A 16,321-nucleotide genomic window follows, 5' to 3' on the forward strand; every position below is an offset into this window, starting at 1 on the left:
CGTCTTCATTCCCTTATTAACAGTTAAGCATTATTTTACATCAATTGTTTGGGATTGTGAAGTGATAAATTACAAATACAAATTTCTTTTCAACATCTCATCCATCCGTACATCTCATATACATGAAACACTGCTTTTGCAGTGCCAACACTTGACATTATTATGCATAGAGCATTTGTTTATATCTACAGTCCACCCCAACTCTCTATTTACAAATTGTTAGTATTGCTAGAGTGGTTCCCGGCATTGTCTGCATGTTAGCTGAGATAATCTTTTTGGTAATCTAAACTGCCAGTGAAGCCAGGAACAACATTACTTAAAGGGATTCACAGAGTGGTGAATCAGAAGAGAACTTGGAAGCTATTGTGACAAGGAAAGTTGAACAAAATTCTGCAAACCCTGAAGATTACAATTGATTTTGGTGCTTGTGATTTAATGGATAGTCCATTTCACTGATTCCATTATTCCAGTAATATGTTGAAAATTAGTATTCTAGGGTAAAGCATAACATAAGTAGGAGTAGTCCCATTGAGCCCTTGAGCCTACTTTGCCGTTCAATGTAATTTATTGTCTTGGCCTCAGCACCATTTTCTTCCCATAGCCTTTGCCTCTCTTTTTGTTAAAATATCTGCTGTGTTTCAGAAATGTAATGCTTTGCTTTGCGCCTGTACTAATTAGGCATTCTTTGCATAAGTTGTCTAAGATTATGAAGTGATTTTATGTTCAATGACGCTGCCTCCACAGCTCTCTGGGTTAGAGAATTCCAAAGACTCATGATACTCAGAAGAAATTCCTTCCCTTTGCATTAAACGTGTGACCTCTGTTGCCTTGCTTTATAGAACCACGCTAGGAAATCTTTTCAGCATTCATCCTGTCAACCTCCCTCAGAATCTTATTTTCAAGGCTCACCTCCCATTCTTTTGAACTCCAATATGTAGGCTTAGCCTCTCACGTCAATTCCTTCATCCCAGTAATACATCTAGTGAGCTTTCTCAAATAAATTTGAACTGTACCATGCAATCTAGTGCAAGTAGAGAAATTGAGTAGGATAAAAATAGAGATATTTAAAAAGTTGGTGGTCTCTTCAGCAGTTGGCTTTGAAGTATCCTTCATGATTGTTGAGGTAAACAATGTAGCAGAGGACTACTGAATTGTGCATGTGGAAACTTTTGGAGACAGTAATTCAAGCAAAGGTCTGAAATGGAAAAATATGGAGTCTAGCCATTGATAACCTGTGGTGAAAATATGTGGATATTGTCTTAGACTTGGGTATATAGGACATAATTCACTGTTGAAACAAAGTTCACAAAGCAGCAGTGAAGAAGATAGTAAACATAAGAGGATATAAAATATGGGAATGGGTAGATTTAATACAGAAAATTGTTAAGCAGTGTATTTAGTAAAGAATGAGAAACAGTTTAAATCAGATGGCAAAATGTTTTTAAATATGCTGCAGGAAGAAAGAAATTACAAGCCAGTTGGGATTTGCAAATATTTAAGGAAATAATGATAAAGAAGCTTGATAGGTGTTAATGCATATTTATGACATATTGACTTCTGTTTGGTTGCAAAAAAAATACAGTTTACATGCGAAGGAATGGCTGAGGAAGCACTGACCTAGAGTCTCTGCACATATCAATTTGTAGGTAACAGTACAAATTTCTAAGTCTATTTTTCAGAAAGCTTCACGGACCCTTGGCTTCACAAAATTATGGGATAATTTACCAAATTAAGGAAGTTTATTAGAAGTATTTCTTTCATGCTCAGCATTACATTTTAGGAAGGGTGTCAAAGCCTTGTATTGGGTGCTGTAGCGATGAACTGAAATAAGGTGGTATGGTATAAGGCATGGAAATTTTAATGATGTGGAAAGACTAGAGAAGCCAGAAGCACTCTGCTTGATGCATGGAGGGTTAAGGGGAGATTTAATAGAAGTATTTATCATGTCTTCTGACTGAATTGGCGAAAACAGTTTCTCCTGGCAGAAGGACAAGTAACTGGACGATGCAGATTTGTCATTGGCGTGAAAGATAGAATTGACCCAAGTAGTTATCTTCCATGCTGTAGGATTCTATGTGGTGACTAACATCAAGAATTTGGAAATGCAGTTAAAAATCAAAAATTGCACATATGCTGGAAATGAGAAATAAAAGCAAAATAATGGAACTAGGCAGTAGGTAGATAAAGAACTCAGTGCCGACAGATCATTTACCTGTAATGTTAACTCAGTTTCACTCACTACAGGTCTGTTTGACCATCTGAGTTTTCCCAATCTTTGTTACACTTCAGAATAGCAGTCTCTGTGACAGTGGGAAATTGGATTTGCTTTAGTTCCTTAGGGTAAACTCCAGTAATAAATCACAAAATTTTAATTTAGTGCCAGCAAACCCTGATGTTCAGAATTCGGATTCTTCCATAAAACCAGTAGATGTGCTTTCTGACCAGCGTTCTGTCAATGTAACACAGCTGGATGTAGACCAACAGATGTCTGAACTCTTGGTGTATTAACATCTGTGAAATAGTGAGATGGTACAATGGTTTGAATAGTGAGGTTTTAGGTAGTAAATAAAAATAATCAGGCTGTTAAGTTATGCTAATTTAGAGAGGTCAGATGAGATGTTTTTGGACTTTGCATTGTAGTTTCATATTTTAATGTCATTTGCAATTTTTTTGTGGATTTCTTAACAATATTCTAGGGAGGTTATTTAGCAACTTTATCAATCTTTTTCCAAAATTTACTAATTTGGTCTGATTATATTGGAATATAAATCAGTATTTGAATGAGTATCTATAAAGGTTTGTGACTGTACAGCTAAATTAGTTGGACTCGTATTTTTTCTCATTCTCTGAAATGCTTTGTAACTAACGACAGAAGAGACTGAGCACAGATATAATTGCCACTTGTGTTCTGCTGCTTACCATAGCTATCCTTTGTCACAGCTGGAATAGTTATCCTTGGATCTTTTCATTACTAGTGAAAGGTAAAATTTTAAGGTACATGTGCTATACAAAACAATTGTTTGTTTCTTGGTAATCCACTGATCATTTCTACTTTGTATGAATTCATATTTAATTATGGTATTGATGAATTTCTGAAATATACAGACATTGCAAATCAGGGTCGAACAACAAGTAGTCAGGGATGTGATTTTCTCCAAATTGCATTAATCTCACAGATTAAATCTCAAAACCAGTAGATTATAATATCACAAAATATTATATAATAACAAGCAACCTTGTCTAAAAAGAAATCTTAGTTCCTGACGCACATGGCTTGCCTTTACTGGCGTTGTCTAGAATGTGTGATGCATGAAAAACAGATTAGTGGAATGATTAACAGCAGTGAGTATAATTGTCACAGGCACAGGAACAGAACGTGGTCAGAGTTGAACATAGAACTTGCTTTGGAGTGTTGCTAATATCTTAAGGATCACTGTTAAAAATGCTGCAGAGAATTTGTGTATCATTGAAACTGTCATTTGGCTATTAAACATTAATGAAATTCCTCAAAAAAGAGATGGGCGTATTGTCCTAATCTTGTAATTGTGTTTCAAACCACTGACTAATTGTGGTTTGGTAACAATTCTGCATGCTGCTACAATTACAGTTCTATTTGTAGCAGAAAGGAAGCTTCCATAATTGATGGTTACCTGTACTTTCAGTCTTCGTGTTTCTGTGCCCCAATGCATTGTGTCTTAATGCTTCTCTTTACATTTAGTAACTTGAACTTTATTCTACTGTGGATCTCAATATAATATTTAAGTGCAGTTTGAGTAGATTTTTCTGTAGTACAACTTTGAAGGATTTCATTCATTTGATTTTGTTAAATGAGTACAGTATTAAGTGCAATTATTTACACTGGAAATATATTAATCTGTTGAGGAATCCTTGAATATTTCCATAAAAGAAACTGATCAATCATTTAATTGGCACTGCAACTTGTTTTGCAGTTAAAATTTAATTTTCACTGAAATTAAAGATTTTTTTCCTGCATTTAAGTGAGTAAGATTACAATTTGCAAGTCCAAAAGCAGATGTAAAGTGACAAAATGTTGTAGTTTTATCATCATTATAGATTGTTCTTCCATAGTCTCATCTTATGCAGAATGGTTTTAGCAAATGTGTGAGAACTGGTTTATACACCACTGAAGTTTTTTAGGAAATATTTAGAGTTGGTTTTGCAGGCTGTTTTAATAACAGGGAAGCCCCTTTCATAGCCCACAAGCATGGTGTTGGAAGCAAATGTGTACGCTTGTAGCGAGTTTAGTGCTTTTATTTCTGATCGTGGTGTTCGGATGCTTCTGGCAATGTTTTCTCCTTAATACCTTGCCATTTTTTTTCTTTTTAGTCCTGTTATTTTCCCTGGTGACATGACTTTTGTGAGGTTTGTTTCTGCACCATTTTAAAACTTAAGTGATGTCAGAAGAGAGATAAGAGTGAAATAAATGGGCTTCAGTTTAAACTGAATTAATAGAATTTCTTGCAGGTTGCATCTTCTCCTATTCCCATAATCCTAACCCAGTTTTATTGTGGAAAATAAAGATTTTCATACTTGAGTGAATTTTGAAGCAGGTAAATATCAGTTCTGGTTATTTGAACATTGGAGAGATTATGGGAAAGTGTTAATTAAACAGTTTTGGAAAACAGCATAATCTCAAAATTTCAGAGCTACAAAGAATTTGAGATGTAGCAGGAATTTCAAAGGCAAAAAATGAAATAGTGTACAGGAGAAAACGTGTGATAGACTCTTAATCGATGTAGCAATACAACACTGCATTTTGTTTTATTAATGTTTTCGTAGCATAGCTCTTCATTTAGGGAGGGTAGACAGTATGGACAATGCCTTTATTAGGGTATTGCATATTTTCCTGATTTGCCATGCCATATTTTGGAGCTATCTAACTATCCGATGGAGATTATAGATTTCAAAATGTCATTTACTGTTATATTCAATCTGGATTAACAAAATTTGGGTAAAAATTTAAATGACATTTAAGTACCAATTCTTCAAATGCAAAAAGATTAAGATTTCTTTATTAGTCATGTGTACATCGAAACAACGCACAGTGAAATGCATCTTTGCTTAGAATGTTCTGGGGGCAGTCCACAGGCGTTGCCACGCTTCCAGAGTCAACATAGTATGCCTACAACTTCTTAACCTGTGCGTCTTTGGAATGTGGGAGGAAACCAGAGCAAGTAAACTATACGTTCTTGGGAGTTTCTGATTAATTTGTGGCCAAATAGTCCATTTCTTATGCATTTCATTTATTGGAAATCTTAAAACATTCTTTTCAGAGTAACTTTTAGCTTGAGTGATCTTATTGGCTAGCATTCACATACCATAACCAGATGTTATTCCTTTCCTCTCAATTTCCTTTGCTAGCAATAATACCACTATTTAAGGAATCTGTCTGATCACAATCTGGTTCTCTTGGTGCTGCACAGGTTTAACTGTTTTTAAGTTTACATAGCAATTATGTGTTCAATTAGTTCCTAAATTGAAAACAATTATCTATCGGGCAAGAGTCCATGAGGAAGGTGAACTTAAAGCCATATTTGTTCTGTGCTGAGAATTTCTACCATATACTATTTTAGCATTAAGTAATTGGAATTTTTCTGCCATGTTTCCTGTATTACACCAAAAGTGCACAGTTTGTGATGTAACATTGCAGCATCTGCTGGTGATTCAGTCTTCAATTTAGTGGGAGGAAAGGCAAAAGGGGATAAAGCAATTTAACAGACAGAACAGGTATAGCGAAGGTCTGTGCTTAAATGTTTGACAGCTCGGACCTGTACATAATAATGGGATATGGTTCAATGAGCAGTACAAAAAGGATATCAGGAACAGGGCAAGGTATATCTGAAAATGAGATGCCAACTTGACGAAGTACATCTTTCACATCTGGTTGTGAATGGTGGTGGACAATTAAACAGCTAACGGGGGGAAATGGCTCCAAGTGTGTCCACATTTTTGAGGGGCTTGGGATTTGACCGCTGAACTCGAAGTGGATGCAATACAATCATATTCTGCCATGTGCCACATCGATGATCCATCCTTGTTTCCTGTGAATTCCCACCATCACAGAAGTCAATCTTCAACCAATTCATTTCCCTCTGTGATACCAAGAAATGGCTGAGAGCACAGGATAGAGCAAAGACTTCATGCAACTGGACAACAGCCCACTGCAGTACAGTAGATCACTGTGGCATTTCAGAACTAAGCACAGCTCTGACCCTTGCTGTTTCAATGCAGTTATGATACTAGCATCTACCCCAACAATATGGGAAATTGCCCAGGAAAAGCAAATTCACAGCAAGCAACACAAATTCAATCCAGCCACTTGCTGTCCAAGCACTCGGCCATGAGCAAATTATTGGAAGCAGCACTTATCAATAATTAGTTCACTGAGGGGCAGTTTCACAGGACCATGGCTCCTTGCCTCATCGCAGCCTTTGTCCAAGTGTGGTTCAGAGAACTGAACTCCAGAAATAGAAACAAAACGCTCAGCAGGTTGGGAAATCAACTGTGGGAACCAAAACAGTGTTACTGTTTCATGTTGAAGACCTTTTCTCAGAATTGCCCTCTGATGCCCTCTGCCACATTGACAGCTAATTCCCTAGTCCCAGCCAGCTCATCTTTAGGATAGGGAGCTGGATTCCAGAGGTTCAATTCCATTTGCAACTCAGCAAATGAATCCATATGCTTGCAGAAATGCAATTGGCAATAACCTATGAGAGAGTGTCTAACCAACTACCTTTGATGTTAAATGGCATTACCATCACCAGTTCTCCACTCTTGACCAGAAACTCAAAGTACCAGCCACATAAAGACTGGCTTTGAGAGCAGATCAGAGGCATGGTATCTTGAAGCAAGTGACTCGCCTGACACCAGAAGTCTTGTCACTATCTATAAGACAAATCAGAAGAATAGTCCCTGCCTGGATGGGTGCATTCCCAACAATCAGAGCTTGTCACCAATCAGGACAAAGCTGTGTGCTTGATTGGCATCTCATCAACCATTCCAACAATTAAATCCTTCCTATATAAAATCCTTCCTATATAGCATGCTGTAGCCACAATGTGTATCATCAACAAAATGCACGCAGTTACTTGCCTAAGTTCTTTCTGACAGCATTTCCTAAAACAGTGGTCTGTATCACCAAGATAGGCAAGGACTTGAGGCTCATGGGAACATCACCTGCAGACTCCCTGCAAGTTGCACACCACCTGGATTTGGAAATGATTCACATTTCTTAATTAGCACTGGGTTTAAAATCCTTATTCCCTTGATCAGAAGAACTCAAGGTGGCAGCTCACTAGAACTTTAAGAACATTTGGGGATTGATAATAAATGTTGGCCTTGCCAGTGATGCCCAGATCCTCTTAAGCATGTGCATCTATCAGTGGGCTAGATCTATTCTTTGTTACTGCGATTAAATTGGAGTTCCACACAGTGCTACATTTAGCAGATGATTTCTGCAAGTGGCAGAGATACAAAGACCATGGTAACTATTAGAAATTTAAGGTTCCTGTTGGTGCCTATGTTTCATTTGGCAGGGGTTAGGGTAGTCTAGTGTAATTTTATGTTGGATTAGTGGGTAAAGGAAGAACATGGATCTAATGTACTTGATCAGTATCTTCGAATGCTGTTGGAATATGGAGAACACTGGAGCGGTAAAACAAATTCATGTTCCTTGAAGTGAGACCTGTACATAAGATCTGTATGTATTTTGTGAACTTGGGAGAATAAGGATTTTCTATTTCAAAAGCTTTTTACTGTTTTGAAGATGTACAAGTAGATGGATTTTGGGAAAATTACTAAAAAGTGCTTGACTGCATTTGCCATAGGTCAAGACTAGCTTTTGCGTTTTAAATTGAGACATCATTCTTGAATGAAGAATATACTCGGTATTTTGAAATATTTTTTTATGAAAGGGTCTTTTCAAAGTCTGTTCCAAGCTGGTCACCTTCATCCAAAAGGATTCATTCAGGTTATGCTCTTATTTTGAACCTTTTTGTTCTGGAAATGTGATTCTTTGTTTGGCATAACTTTGTACAGTCCAGGAGCAAATGCTCAGGTCTTAGTTATTTTGATTTAAATTAATTCCAATAACATTAATATATAAGGAATCTTAAGATGCTTAATAATTTCAGAGTGATTAATAGCTTGCCTGTGAGTTGTAACTAATGTCTTTATCTTTTGTTTTTAGTCAAAAATGGACAACCGACAATATGGGGATGCTCAAGAATTTGCAGCAGATGTTCGGTTGATGTTCTCCAATTGTTACAAATATAATCCTCCTGATCATGAAGTGGTGGCAATGGCAAGAAAACTGCAGGTTTGTGCTTTGTTCTGAGAGGAATATGCCGCAATGGATATTTGGTTTATTGGACTGCAGATCCTTCTGATTCATCCTTCTGCACTAGAAATGTGTATTGCTTAAATACAGCTATCTGTAGTTAAGGTGAGGATAATAGGGAAAGGCTGAAAAGGTTTACTAAATTAAATTTGTTATCTTTTCATTGGAAGGTATGTACCGGAGTAGCCTAAAATAGTTCCTGCAAATGAAAATATATTTTCCATCTTAGTTGTAAATTAACATCCAATTCTTTGGCCCTGCTATGTCAGCAAGACTCATAAAGCCATAAGACCAGAAAAGTGGGATGTAGCAAGCAGCCTTTAAAATTAGGAGTGCAAGTAGAAAAGGTCAAAGTAAATAGGTCAGATTTTGGGTCTTGGCTCAGTGATCACATTTTTGCCAAAATTAAGAGGTTCATGAGATTCAGGTTGTGTTCCAAAAATTTAAGCACCTTATCCAGATTGACACCTGATTATATACTCACCTAGTACTATTTGAAGTAGCAACTCTCAGATTTTAAATTGAATGTCCATCCATTCAAATGTGCACACATGCTCCTATGGCACTACTTGAAGAGAAAGACTTCATAACCATATTTCTCAATCAATGTTGTTCAAAGGATTTTTTGGCCATTTATCACATTGCTGTTGGTGAGACTTTGCACAAAGCAGCTGCAGTTTTTTTGTGCATTTTCTTAACAACTGTACTTCAAACCAACTTGATGGTGAACTGCTGTAGGACACCAAAAGGACGTAAAAGCTGCTGTATTGCAAATGCTGTACTACTTGACATATGGAGTCACTGAAAATAAAAGCAGACCAATGAGTTGAATTGTTTATCATTGGATTGTGTACTATTAAAATATTGTGCCCCATATTTTTGGAGCAGAGAAAACGATGCATGGCGTACTCAGTAAAACACTAAGAATTTTTTTTGCCATGAGAGGATTCAAAATTGAGATTTCATTGAAATAGAAAATTGAGAATAGTTTTCATTATTTTTGAGAGAGTAAATAGTGAATTATTCTTTCCACTGGATGGGCAATTGGTAATAAAGGGTATGTGTCAGGGATTTATTAGAGTTAGGTTTAGATTGGTTGTGGTCAGTTTGGGGTACAGAATCTCTGGTTTGGTTTGGGTTTTAATTTTATACTTGAGCAGATCTCTAGTCCAAAGTTCCCCTCTGATGGATTAGTTTTAAGGAGTTAAAATATCATTGTCACAATGATAACTGCAACCACCATTATTATAATTGTGTTGAAAGGCAGTAGGAAGCAAGATCCCTGCAGTTATTTTGAGATTCATATCTACTGTAGCTTTAGTACACCTACCCTTCAATTTTCAGTGCAGAAAAATTCATAAAAATAACATTTTTTCCCATTTTCACAGATATATGACCATTTTTATTGAGAAAATATTTCAATGTGGCATCTTTAAGCCAGGTGTTTAAAATGTGGAAATTGCTCCTGGCTGTGACATTAGTCACTCTATTTTTAGCACGTGTAAGAAAGGTGCATCTCTGAATGCATTGTGTACAAAGCAAGCCAATTTAGGTGGAAGTTGGATTTCATACTTTGGTTTGTATTTTTTTTCTAGGATGTTTTTGAGATGCGTTTTGCAAAAATGCCAGATGAGCCTGTTGAACCAGTTGTTCCATCTCCTCCTCCTGTGCCACCTCCAACCAACCAGGTGTCATCCTCATCCTCGAGCGATAGTAGCAGTGACAGCTCCTCTGACAGCGACAGCAGCACAGATGATTCTGAGGAGGAGCGGGCACAGAGGCTGGCTGAACTTCAAGAACAGGTACCATCTGTGAGGCCTCGTATAAATCGTGGTGGGACATGATTTCGGTATCCTAGCTCCAGATCTCTGCAGTTGGCAGGATAAAGGGAATTTATTTTAAGTTATTTTATGTTCAATGATTGTTACTACTTTAAGATGGTGTTGATATTTTTAAATCATTTGAGCTAGACTGTGAGGAGTTATTTCAAATGAAACTGTAGTGCTTCCCACTTGGTAGATTGGAAAGGTTAATTGTTGAATGGGCTCTTTCCTTTTCTGACACTGACCAAGGAATAGATTGTTCAAAATGAAGTGTTCACTTGTGAATATCCATGTTCGAGGTCAAAAGAGGCAATTTCATATTTCTGTATTCATGTGGTTTGCTGTTTCTAAAGACTTGTGTGTCTACATGGATGACGTAGCATTAATAAGAAATTTCAACGCAGTTACCAGCCATGTAGCTCTGTCAATCAGGGTTGGTGTTTATCTTAGCTGTATGGCAGATATTTACTCAGGTGAGTTGGGTTCTTTTTATTTCACTTTTATGTCCCCACTATAGAATGCTTTGGTTAAATGTTGATTTGGCTAATTCTTGGTCATACTGCAACACTCAATGTGATTTGGCTGTTATTAATACATTTTCTTTCCTTCTGCTGAGTTTGATGGCCTACCATGTTTTCTTGAATCATTCTCCTTTAAGCTGTGGAGAAAAATATTGCCTAATTTGTCCTTGAATGTTACCAGTTAACCAGTTGTTTTAGTACTTCCCTATTTTCCAAGCATTACAATTTTCTTCAGTTTTGATCTCAAGTAGTTGGTGTCTGTAGTCTGCATTGACTTGCTTAGCATCTTTTTATAGGCATTACTGCACCTCAGCAAATGGCAAGCAGCCAAATAAGTGTGACCTCCTATACCTCTAATGCAATTATAATTCTGGATGGAGCAGTGATTGGGAATGCAGTAAGAGTGAATGTTTACTTACAGCACTGAATATAGTTTTCTCTCTACCAATTCCTATTTTGTGTTTTTGGTCAGATAGAAACTTATCAAATTACAGGCTTGAAAGCCATATTATGAGTTTATTTCTTGGGTCCTGGATATTGTAGTAGAGGGGAAAAAAATGAGTCAGTAAATTAGGAACTAGACAGGAAAAAGATCGGACTTTAGAATAAATGATCAAAATTTAGTATTATCAAATAATTTGGAGCTGATCTGGTCAGTGTTCTTGCTTTCACTAGATTTTGGGAAATCAACTTTAATTTGTAACTAAGCAAGGAAGATCACAATTTCATCAATGTCAAAAGCATGAACTCTATCAGTGTTGTGGAATTGTTTTGGAGCATCATGTAAAGTTCCCAACACCACTATAAATGATACAGAATCTTTTGAGGAAGACCTTGATTTGATACCAGCTAACTCATATTTTTGATTTTGCCAATCTGTGTGTTGAAATTCAATTAGATTGAAGTCCTAATTTGAGGACTGAAAATGAGTTAGCATGTTATTTTAGCTGATTAGTAGAAGAAAGGCTCTTTGCAAAACTATTTAGCATCTTGTACAAACATACTGCTTCAGAATTGATTCCGCTTTGAAACAAAGTGGTGGAATTTAGATGGAAGGCACTTGTAAATTCACGACTGAATCATGTTGAATATTGTACAACTGAAAGTTTGGAGGAAACATTGAAATCATTTAGGTTGGAAGTGAGTTTGTTTAATTGTATATTGTGCTGTGGCTGGAGATGTCTGTCACAAGTAACTCGTCTTCGGATGCAGGGTGTTTCTTTTTTCTCCTTGTGATGTGAATTACTTTTTAATGATTGAAGACAGTTCAGGAAAAAGACAGATATTGTCTACCCAACTGGATAGCAAATTATACATGACATTTATTTGGAATATGTAAATTCAGGTATATGTTGGAAATATGAGTAACATTTTCAAAGTTGTCTTGGATTTTTAAATTTCCACAAAGTTCTTACAGTTGATCAGCAATAACAAAATATACTTGGGAATTTGATGCTCAAGATAAAAATTAATGGATAATACTAGATCATTTGCTCAAAGGTCAAACACTCTGCTATTCTGATCTGTATGCAGCTTTTTATGAAGAGATCAGTCTCAAAGCATTGGAATTTTGTTATGTGGGTGTTGCCGTTTTGCCACCTTCCCACTTGTCCAGGCATTTCATTGTTACTTCATGGTAGCAGTGGTTTAGTACATTTAGTTCAGAATATGCTGTGCTTCAGCCAACCACTTAAATACACCCAGCTTAATTGAGAACGCCAACATCAATTTTAAGTGACAGCGTCAAGAACAGAGTAAGTGATAGGAACTAAGGAATAAGTTGCTTACCGTGTTAGGAATTGATTCTCTCCACAGCTGAAGAACTGATATGATTTGACTAATTAGCAACAGTTTGATTTGTATGTTAACTGGAATTCTTAAAATTGAGAGTTTGCTGAATGACAGTTTGGAAAACATTTTAACCCATCAAGGATGTGCCTGAATCTACTCAATCTATAGAATTACTTGACTGAAATAAAAGCAGAAAATCCTGGAAAAACTCAGCAGATCATGCATGATTTACAGTGAAACAGTTGAGTCAATGATCTTTCATCAGAACTGGGAAAAGTTAAAAAAATAAATTTTAAGTTGCAGGGGAGGCAGAGAGAACAAAAGGAACAGCCTGTAATAAGGTGGAGATCAGGAGAGATTGAATAACAGAAACATAGGAAAGAGGTGTAGGAGTAGCCTAGCTGGCCTCTTGGGCCTGAACCTTGATTCAGGACTGGAATGGGTAATTATTAAAAATTGTTGAAGCTTAAGATAAGCTCAGAGCAGCTGCTCATCTTCCTAGAGCACACCTTCAGGGCATAACATGAAATTCAATGATTTCAGATAATTATTCCAATCTTTTATCAAAGGTAGGATGTTCACTGATGATTGCACAATGTTCAGCACCGTTGATAATGGCTCAGATAATAAAGCAGTCCACGTCCAAATGCAGCAAGACCTGGGCAATATCCAAATCTGGGCTGATGGCTGGTAAGTGCCAGGCAATGACCATACCTAACGAGAGAAAATCAAGCTATCACCTCTTGACGTTAAGTGGCATTATCATTACTGAATCCCCCCACTATCAATATCCTGCGGGTTTACCCATTGACCAGAAACTGAACTGGAGAAGCCATGTACAAATGCAGCTACAAGAGCAGGTCAGAGGCTAGGAATCCTGCAGCGAGTAACTCGCCTCCTAACTCCAAGGCCTGTTCATCATCTGCAAGACTCAAGTCAGGAGTCTGAAGGAAGAATCTCCACTTGCCTGAATGAATGCAGCTTCAACAACACTCAAGAAGCTCGACATCATACTGGACGCAGCAGCCAATTTGATCAGCAATCCATCCACTTACTCCACCACTAACATGCAATAGCATTAGTTTGTGCCATCTACAGAATGTACTGCAGCAACTCACCAAGACTCCTTGGATAAAACCTCAATTTCTGCCAGTTAGAAAGACAAGGGCAAGAAAAGCATGGGAAAAGCATCACCTGAAAGTTGCCCCCCCCCCCCCCCCCCCCCCCACAAGCCACATACCATCATGACTTGGAAATGTATTGCCGTTCCTTCACTGTCACTGGGTCAGCGTCCTGGAACTCGCTCCCTAGCCACACCTCAAGCACTGCAGTGGTTCAAGGCACCACCTTTTCAAGGTCAGTTAGGGATGGGAAATTAAATGCTGGCTTAGTCTGCAAAGCCCATCCCTTAAATGGAAAAAAAGGGAATTCCAGCATGGTTTTATTTTTGTTATCATCTATACGTCCTGCAGACGTGCCCTGACCACTGTCAGCTAGTGGTATCATTTGTCATTCAGTCTCTGCTGGTCTCCACCTTATAAACCCTTATCTCTGCTCCTCCCCTGTTTCTATGCAATTTAAAACCTTCATTTTAAAATTTTCCAGTCTGCTGAAAGCTGTTCAAACTGAAATATTCTCGTCATCCTCGGTGGCTACCTGATCTGCTGGGTATTTCTAGCATTTTCTGTTTTTTATTAAATGTATGGAATTCCAGTATCTGCAGAATTTTGTTTTGAAATAATTCGACTGCATCTGTTCTGAGAAGCCAAAGGAATAATGTTGCACCAGAGATGTGGAAAATCATGCCCAATTTCATTCTCCTCAATGTGGAGTTTTCTGAATAAATAAACAATAGACAATTTTTGGACTAGTATTTTTGACTCTTGGTAATACTAATGGTTTACAGCATTGCTGATCTGTTAAGTTGAAAAATATGTAAAGTCGAACTTGTATGCTCTGCTTGCCTAGTATTCCTGGCAGGTAATACTAATAAGGTGGCAGTCACTGGATAAATATAAAATAAAAGCAAAAAAAGTTGCAAGTATTCAGTGTGGAAACAAAAACAGTTAATGTTTCAGATCAATGTCCTTTCATCAGAATTGTTCATCTATTTGTATGAAATGCCATGTCTAAAATATTATCTGTTTCGCTCTGCATAGATGCTGCCTGATTTGCTGAGTATTTCCAGCTCTTTCTGTCCTTGTTTCAGGTTTCCAGCATTCTTTTTATTTGGCTCCTGTGAGAACTTAAGAACTTGATGCAGGGAAAGGACATCTGGCCCCTCCTGCCAGTTATGCCGTTAAGATTATGTCTAATCTTTTTCCTCAGTTCCACTTTCCTGCACTAACTATATATTCCTTAACATCTAAAAATATATATATTGATCCCTTTGTTGAAGATAGTGAGTGAGTCTACACAGCCCTCTTAGCTGGTGGTCTCCAAAATTTCACCATCCATGTTTGAAGAATTTTTCTTTCGTCATCTCAGCCTCTTATAAGATCATAACCCCTAGTTATAGAAACGCTAGGGAGAAACCAACTCTACGACTATCCTGTCAAGCCTTTGTAAGAATTTTGTATGTTTCATGAGGTCCTCTTGCTCTCTCAAACTAGAGAGAGCAAAGGCTTTTCTGCTTAATCTCTCCTCAGTGGACAAATCCTCCATCTCAGAAATCTGTCTTTGCTAAATTCTCACTATTGCAAGTATGCCCTTCCTTTAAGTAGGGAGATCAGACTTGTTGACAGTATTTCCAGTTGCAGTCTCACCAAGCCATGTTTATAATTGGAGCAGGCCTTCTCTACTTTTCTACTCAAAACGGACATGCTGATTGCCTTCCTAATGACTTCCAATGATTCCTGTACAACATTTCCTCTGTCAATATCTTTTGAACTTCCAAGTTTAAAAAAAATTCCCTTTCTATTTTTTCTACCAAGTGGATGACCTCACATTTTTCATGTTGTATTCCATCCACCGTGTTCTCGCCCATTCACTTTGCTTATTCCTGTTCCTTTAAGGCACTTCTGCATCATCTTCACAACTCATAATGCCACCTAGCTTGTACTGTCATCAGCAAACCTGCATGTATTACATGATGCTGTCATCTAAATTATTGATAGATTATATACAACTGGGATCTCGGCACCAATCCTGTGGCATCTTGCGTACCTCCCAGCCTATGTAATACTGTTTTCTCTCTATTATCAATCCTCCAACTATTCCAGTATATTAAACTTAATTCCATGTGTTCTGGTTTTTAATCTCATGTGCGGCACCCTATCATAGACCTTCTGAAAATACACCACAACTATTATCAATTCTGCTGGTTATCTCAAAAGTGAAAGATTTGTTAAATGTGATTTCTCTTTCATAAATTCATGGTATTTTCTAAGTGCTTTGTTACCACTTCCTTAGTAATAGATTCCAGCAACTTCCTCCTCATTGATGTCTGACTATATCATTTGTATATAAATAGTCAGGAAAAGATTTTTGAATAGTGAGTAGTTACAGTCTGGTCTGCGTTGTTGAGGTAGTAATGGAGGCAAATTGAATTGTAGAGTTGAAAGTATTTGGGTGAATATCTCAATTTTCAGGGCTATGGGGAGAGGGTGGGTGTGGGACAAGCTGGATTTATTTTGCAGAGAGCCATTACAGAATTGATAGGCCAGTGGGCGGCCTCCTGAACTGTAACCATTCTGTGATTCTGGGTAATCATGAGCTTTATATTAGATGTAATGCAGATCGTTAGTTACAATATAATCCATGTAGTACCTGCCATTGGATAAAAAATACTATAAATTATTTATATAGTAAGTGTTTCCTTGCCTCTT

General features: G+C 37.3%; 1 protein-coding gene across 7 annotated transcripts in view; it reads left to right on the forward strand.

The window, feature by feature from the left end:
* The window catches only part of brd4 (bromodomain containing 4), a 151,570-nt gene that overhangs the window by 74,505 nt on the left and 60,744 nt on the right, over positions 1 to 16,321 (forward strand). For all 7 annotated transcript variants that reach the window (XM_052042196.1, XM_052042194.1, XM_052042195.1 and 4 more), the window contains 2 exons: positions 8,210 to 8,338; positions 9,955 to 10,161. In XM_052042196.1, coding sequence (XP_051898156.1) covers positions 8,210 to 8,338; positions 9,955 to 10,161 — 336 coding nt within the window. The remainder of the gene's footprint in view (positions 1 to 8,209; positions 8,339 to 9,954; positions 10,162 to 16,321) is intronic.

This window comes from Pristis pectinata, chromosome 31 (genome assembly GCF_009764475.1).
Source record: "Pristis pectinata isolate sPriPec2 chromosome 31, sPriPec2.1.pri, whole genome shotgun sequence".
In the NCBI taxonomy this organism is placed as follows: domain Eukaryota; kingdom Metazoa; phylum Chordata; class Chondrichthyes; order Rhinopristiformes; family Pristidae; genus Pristis; species Pristis pectinata.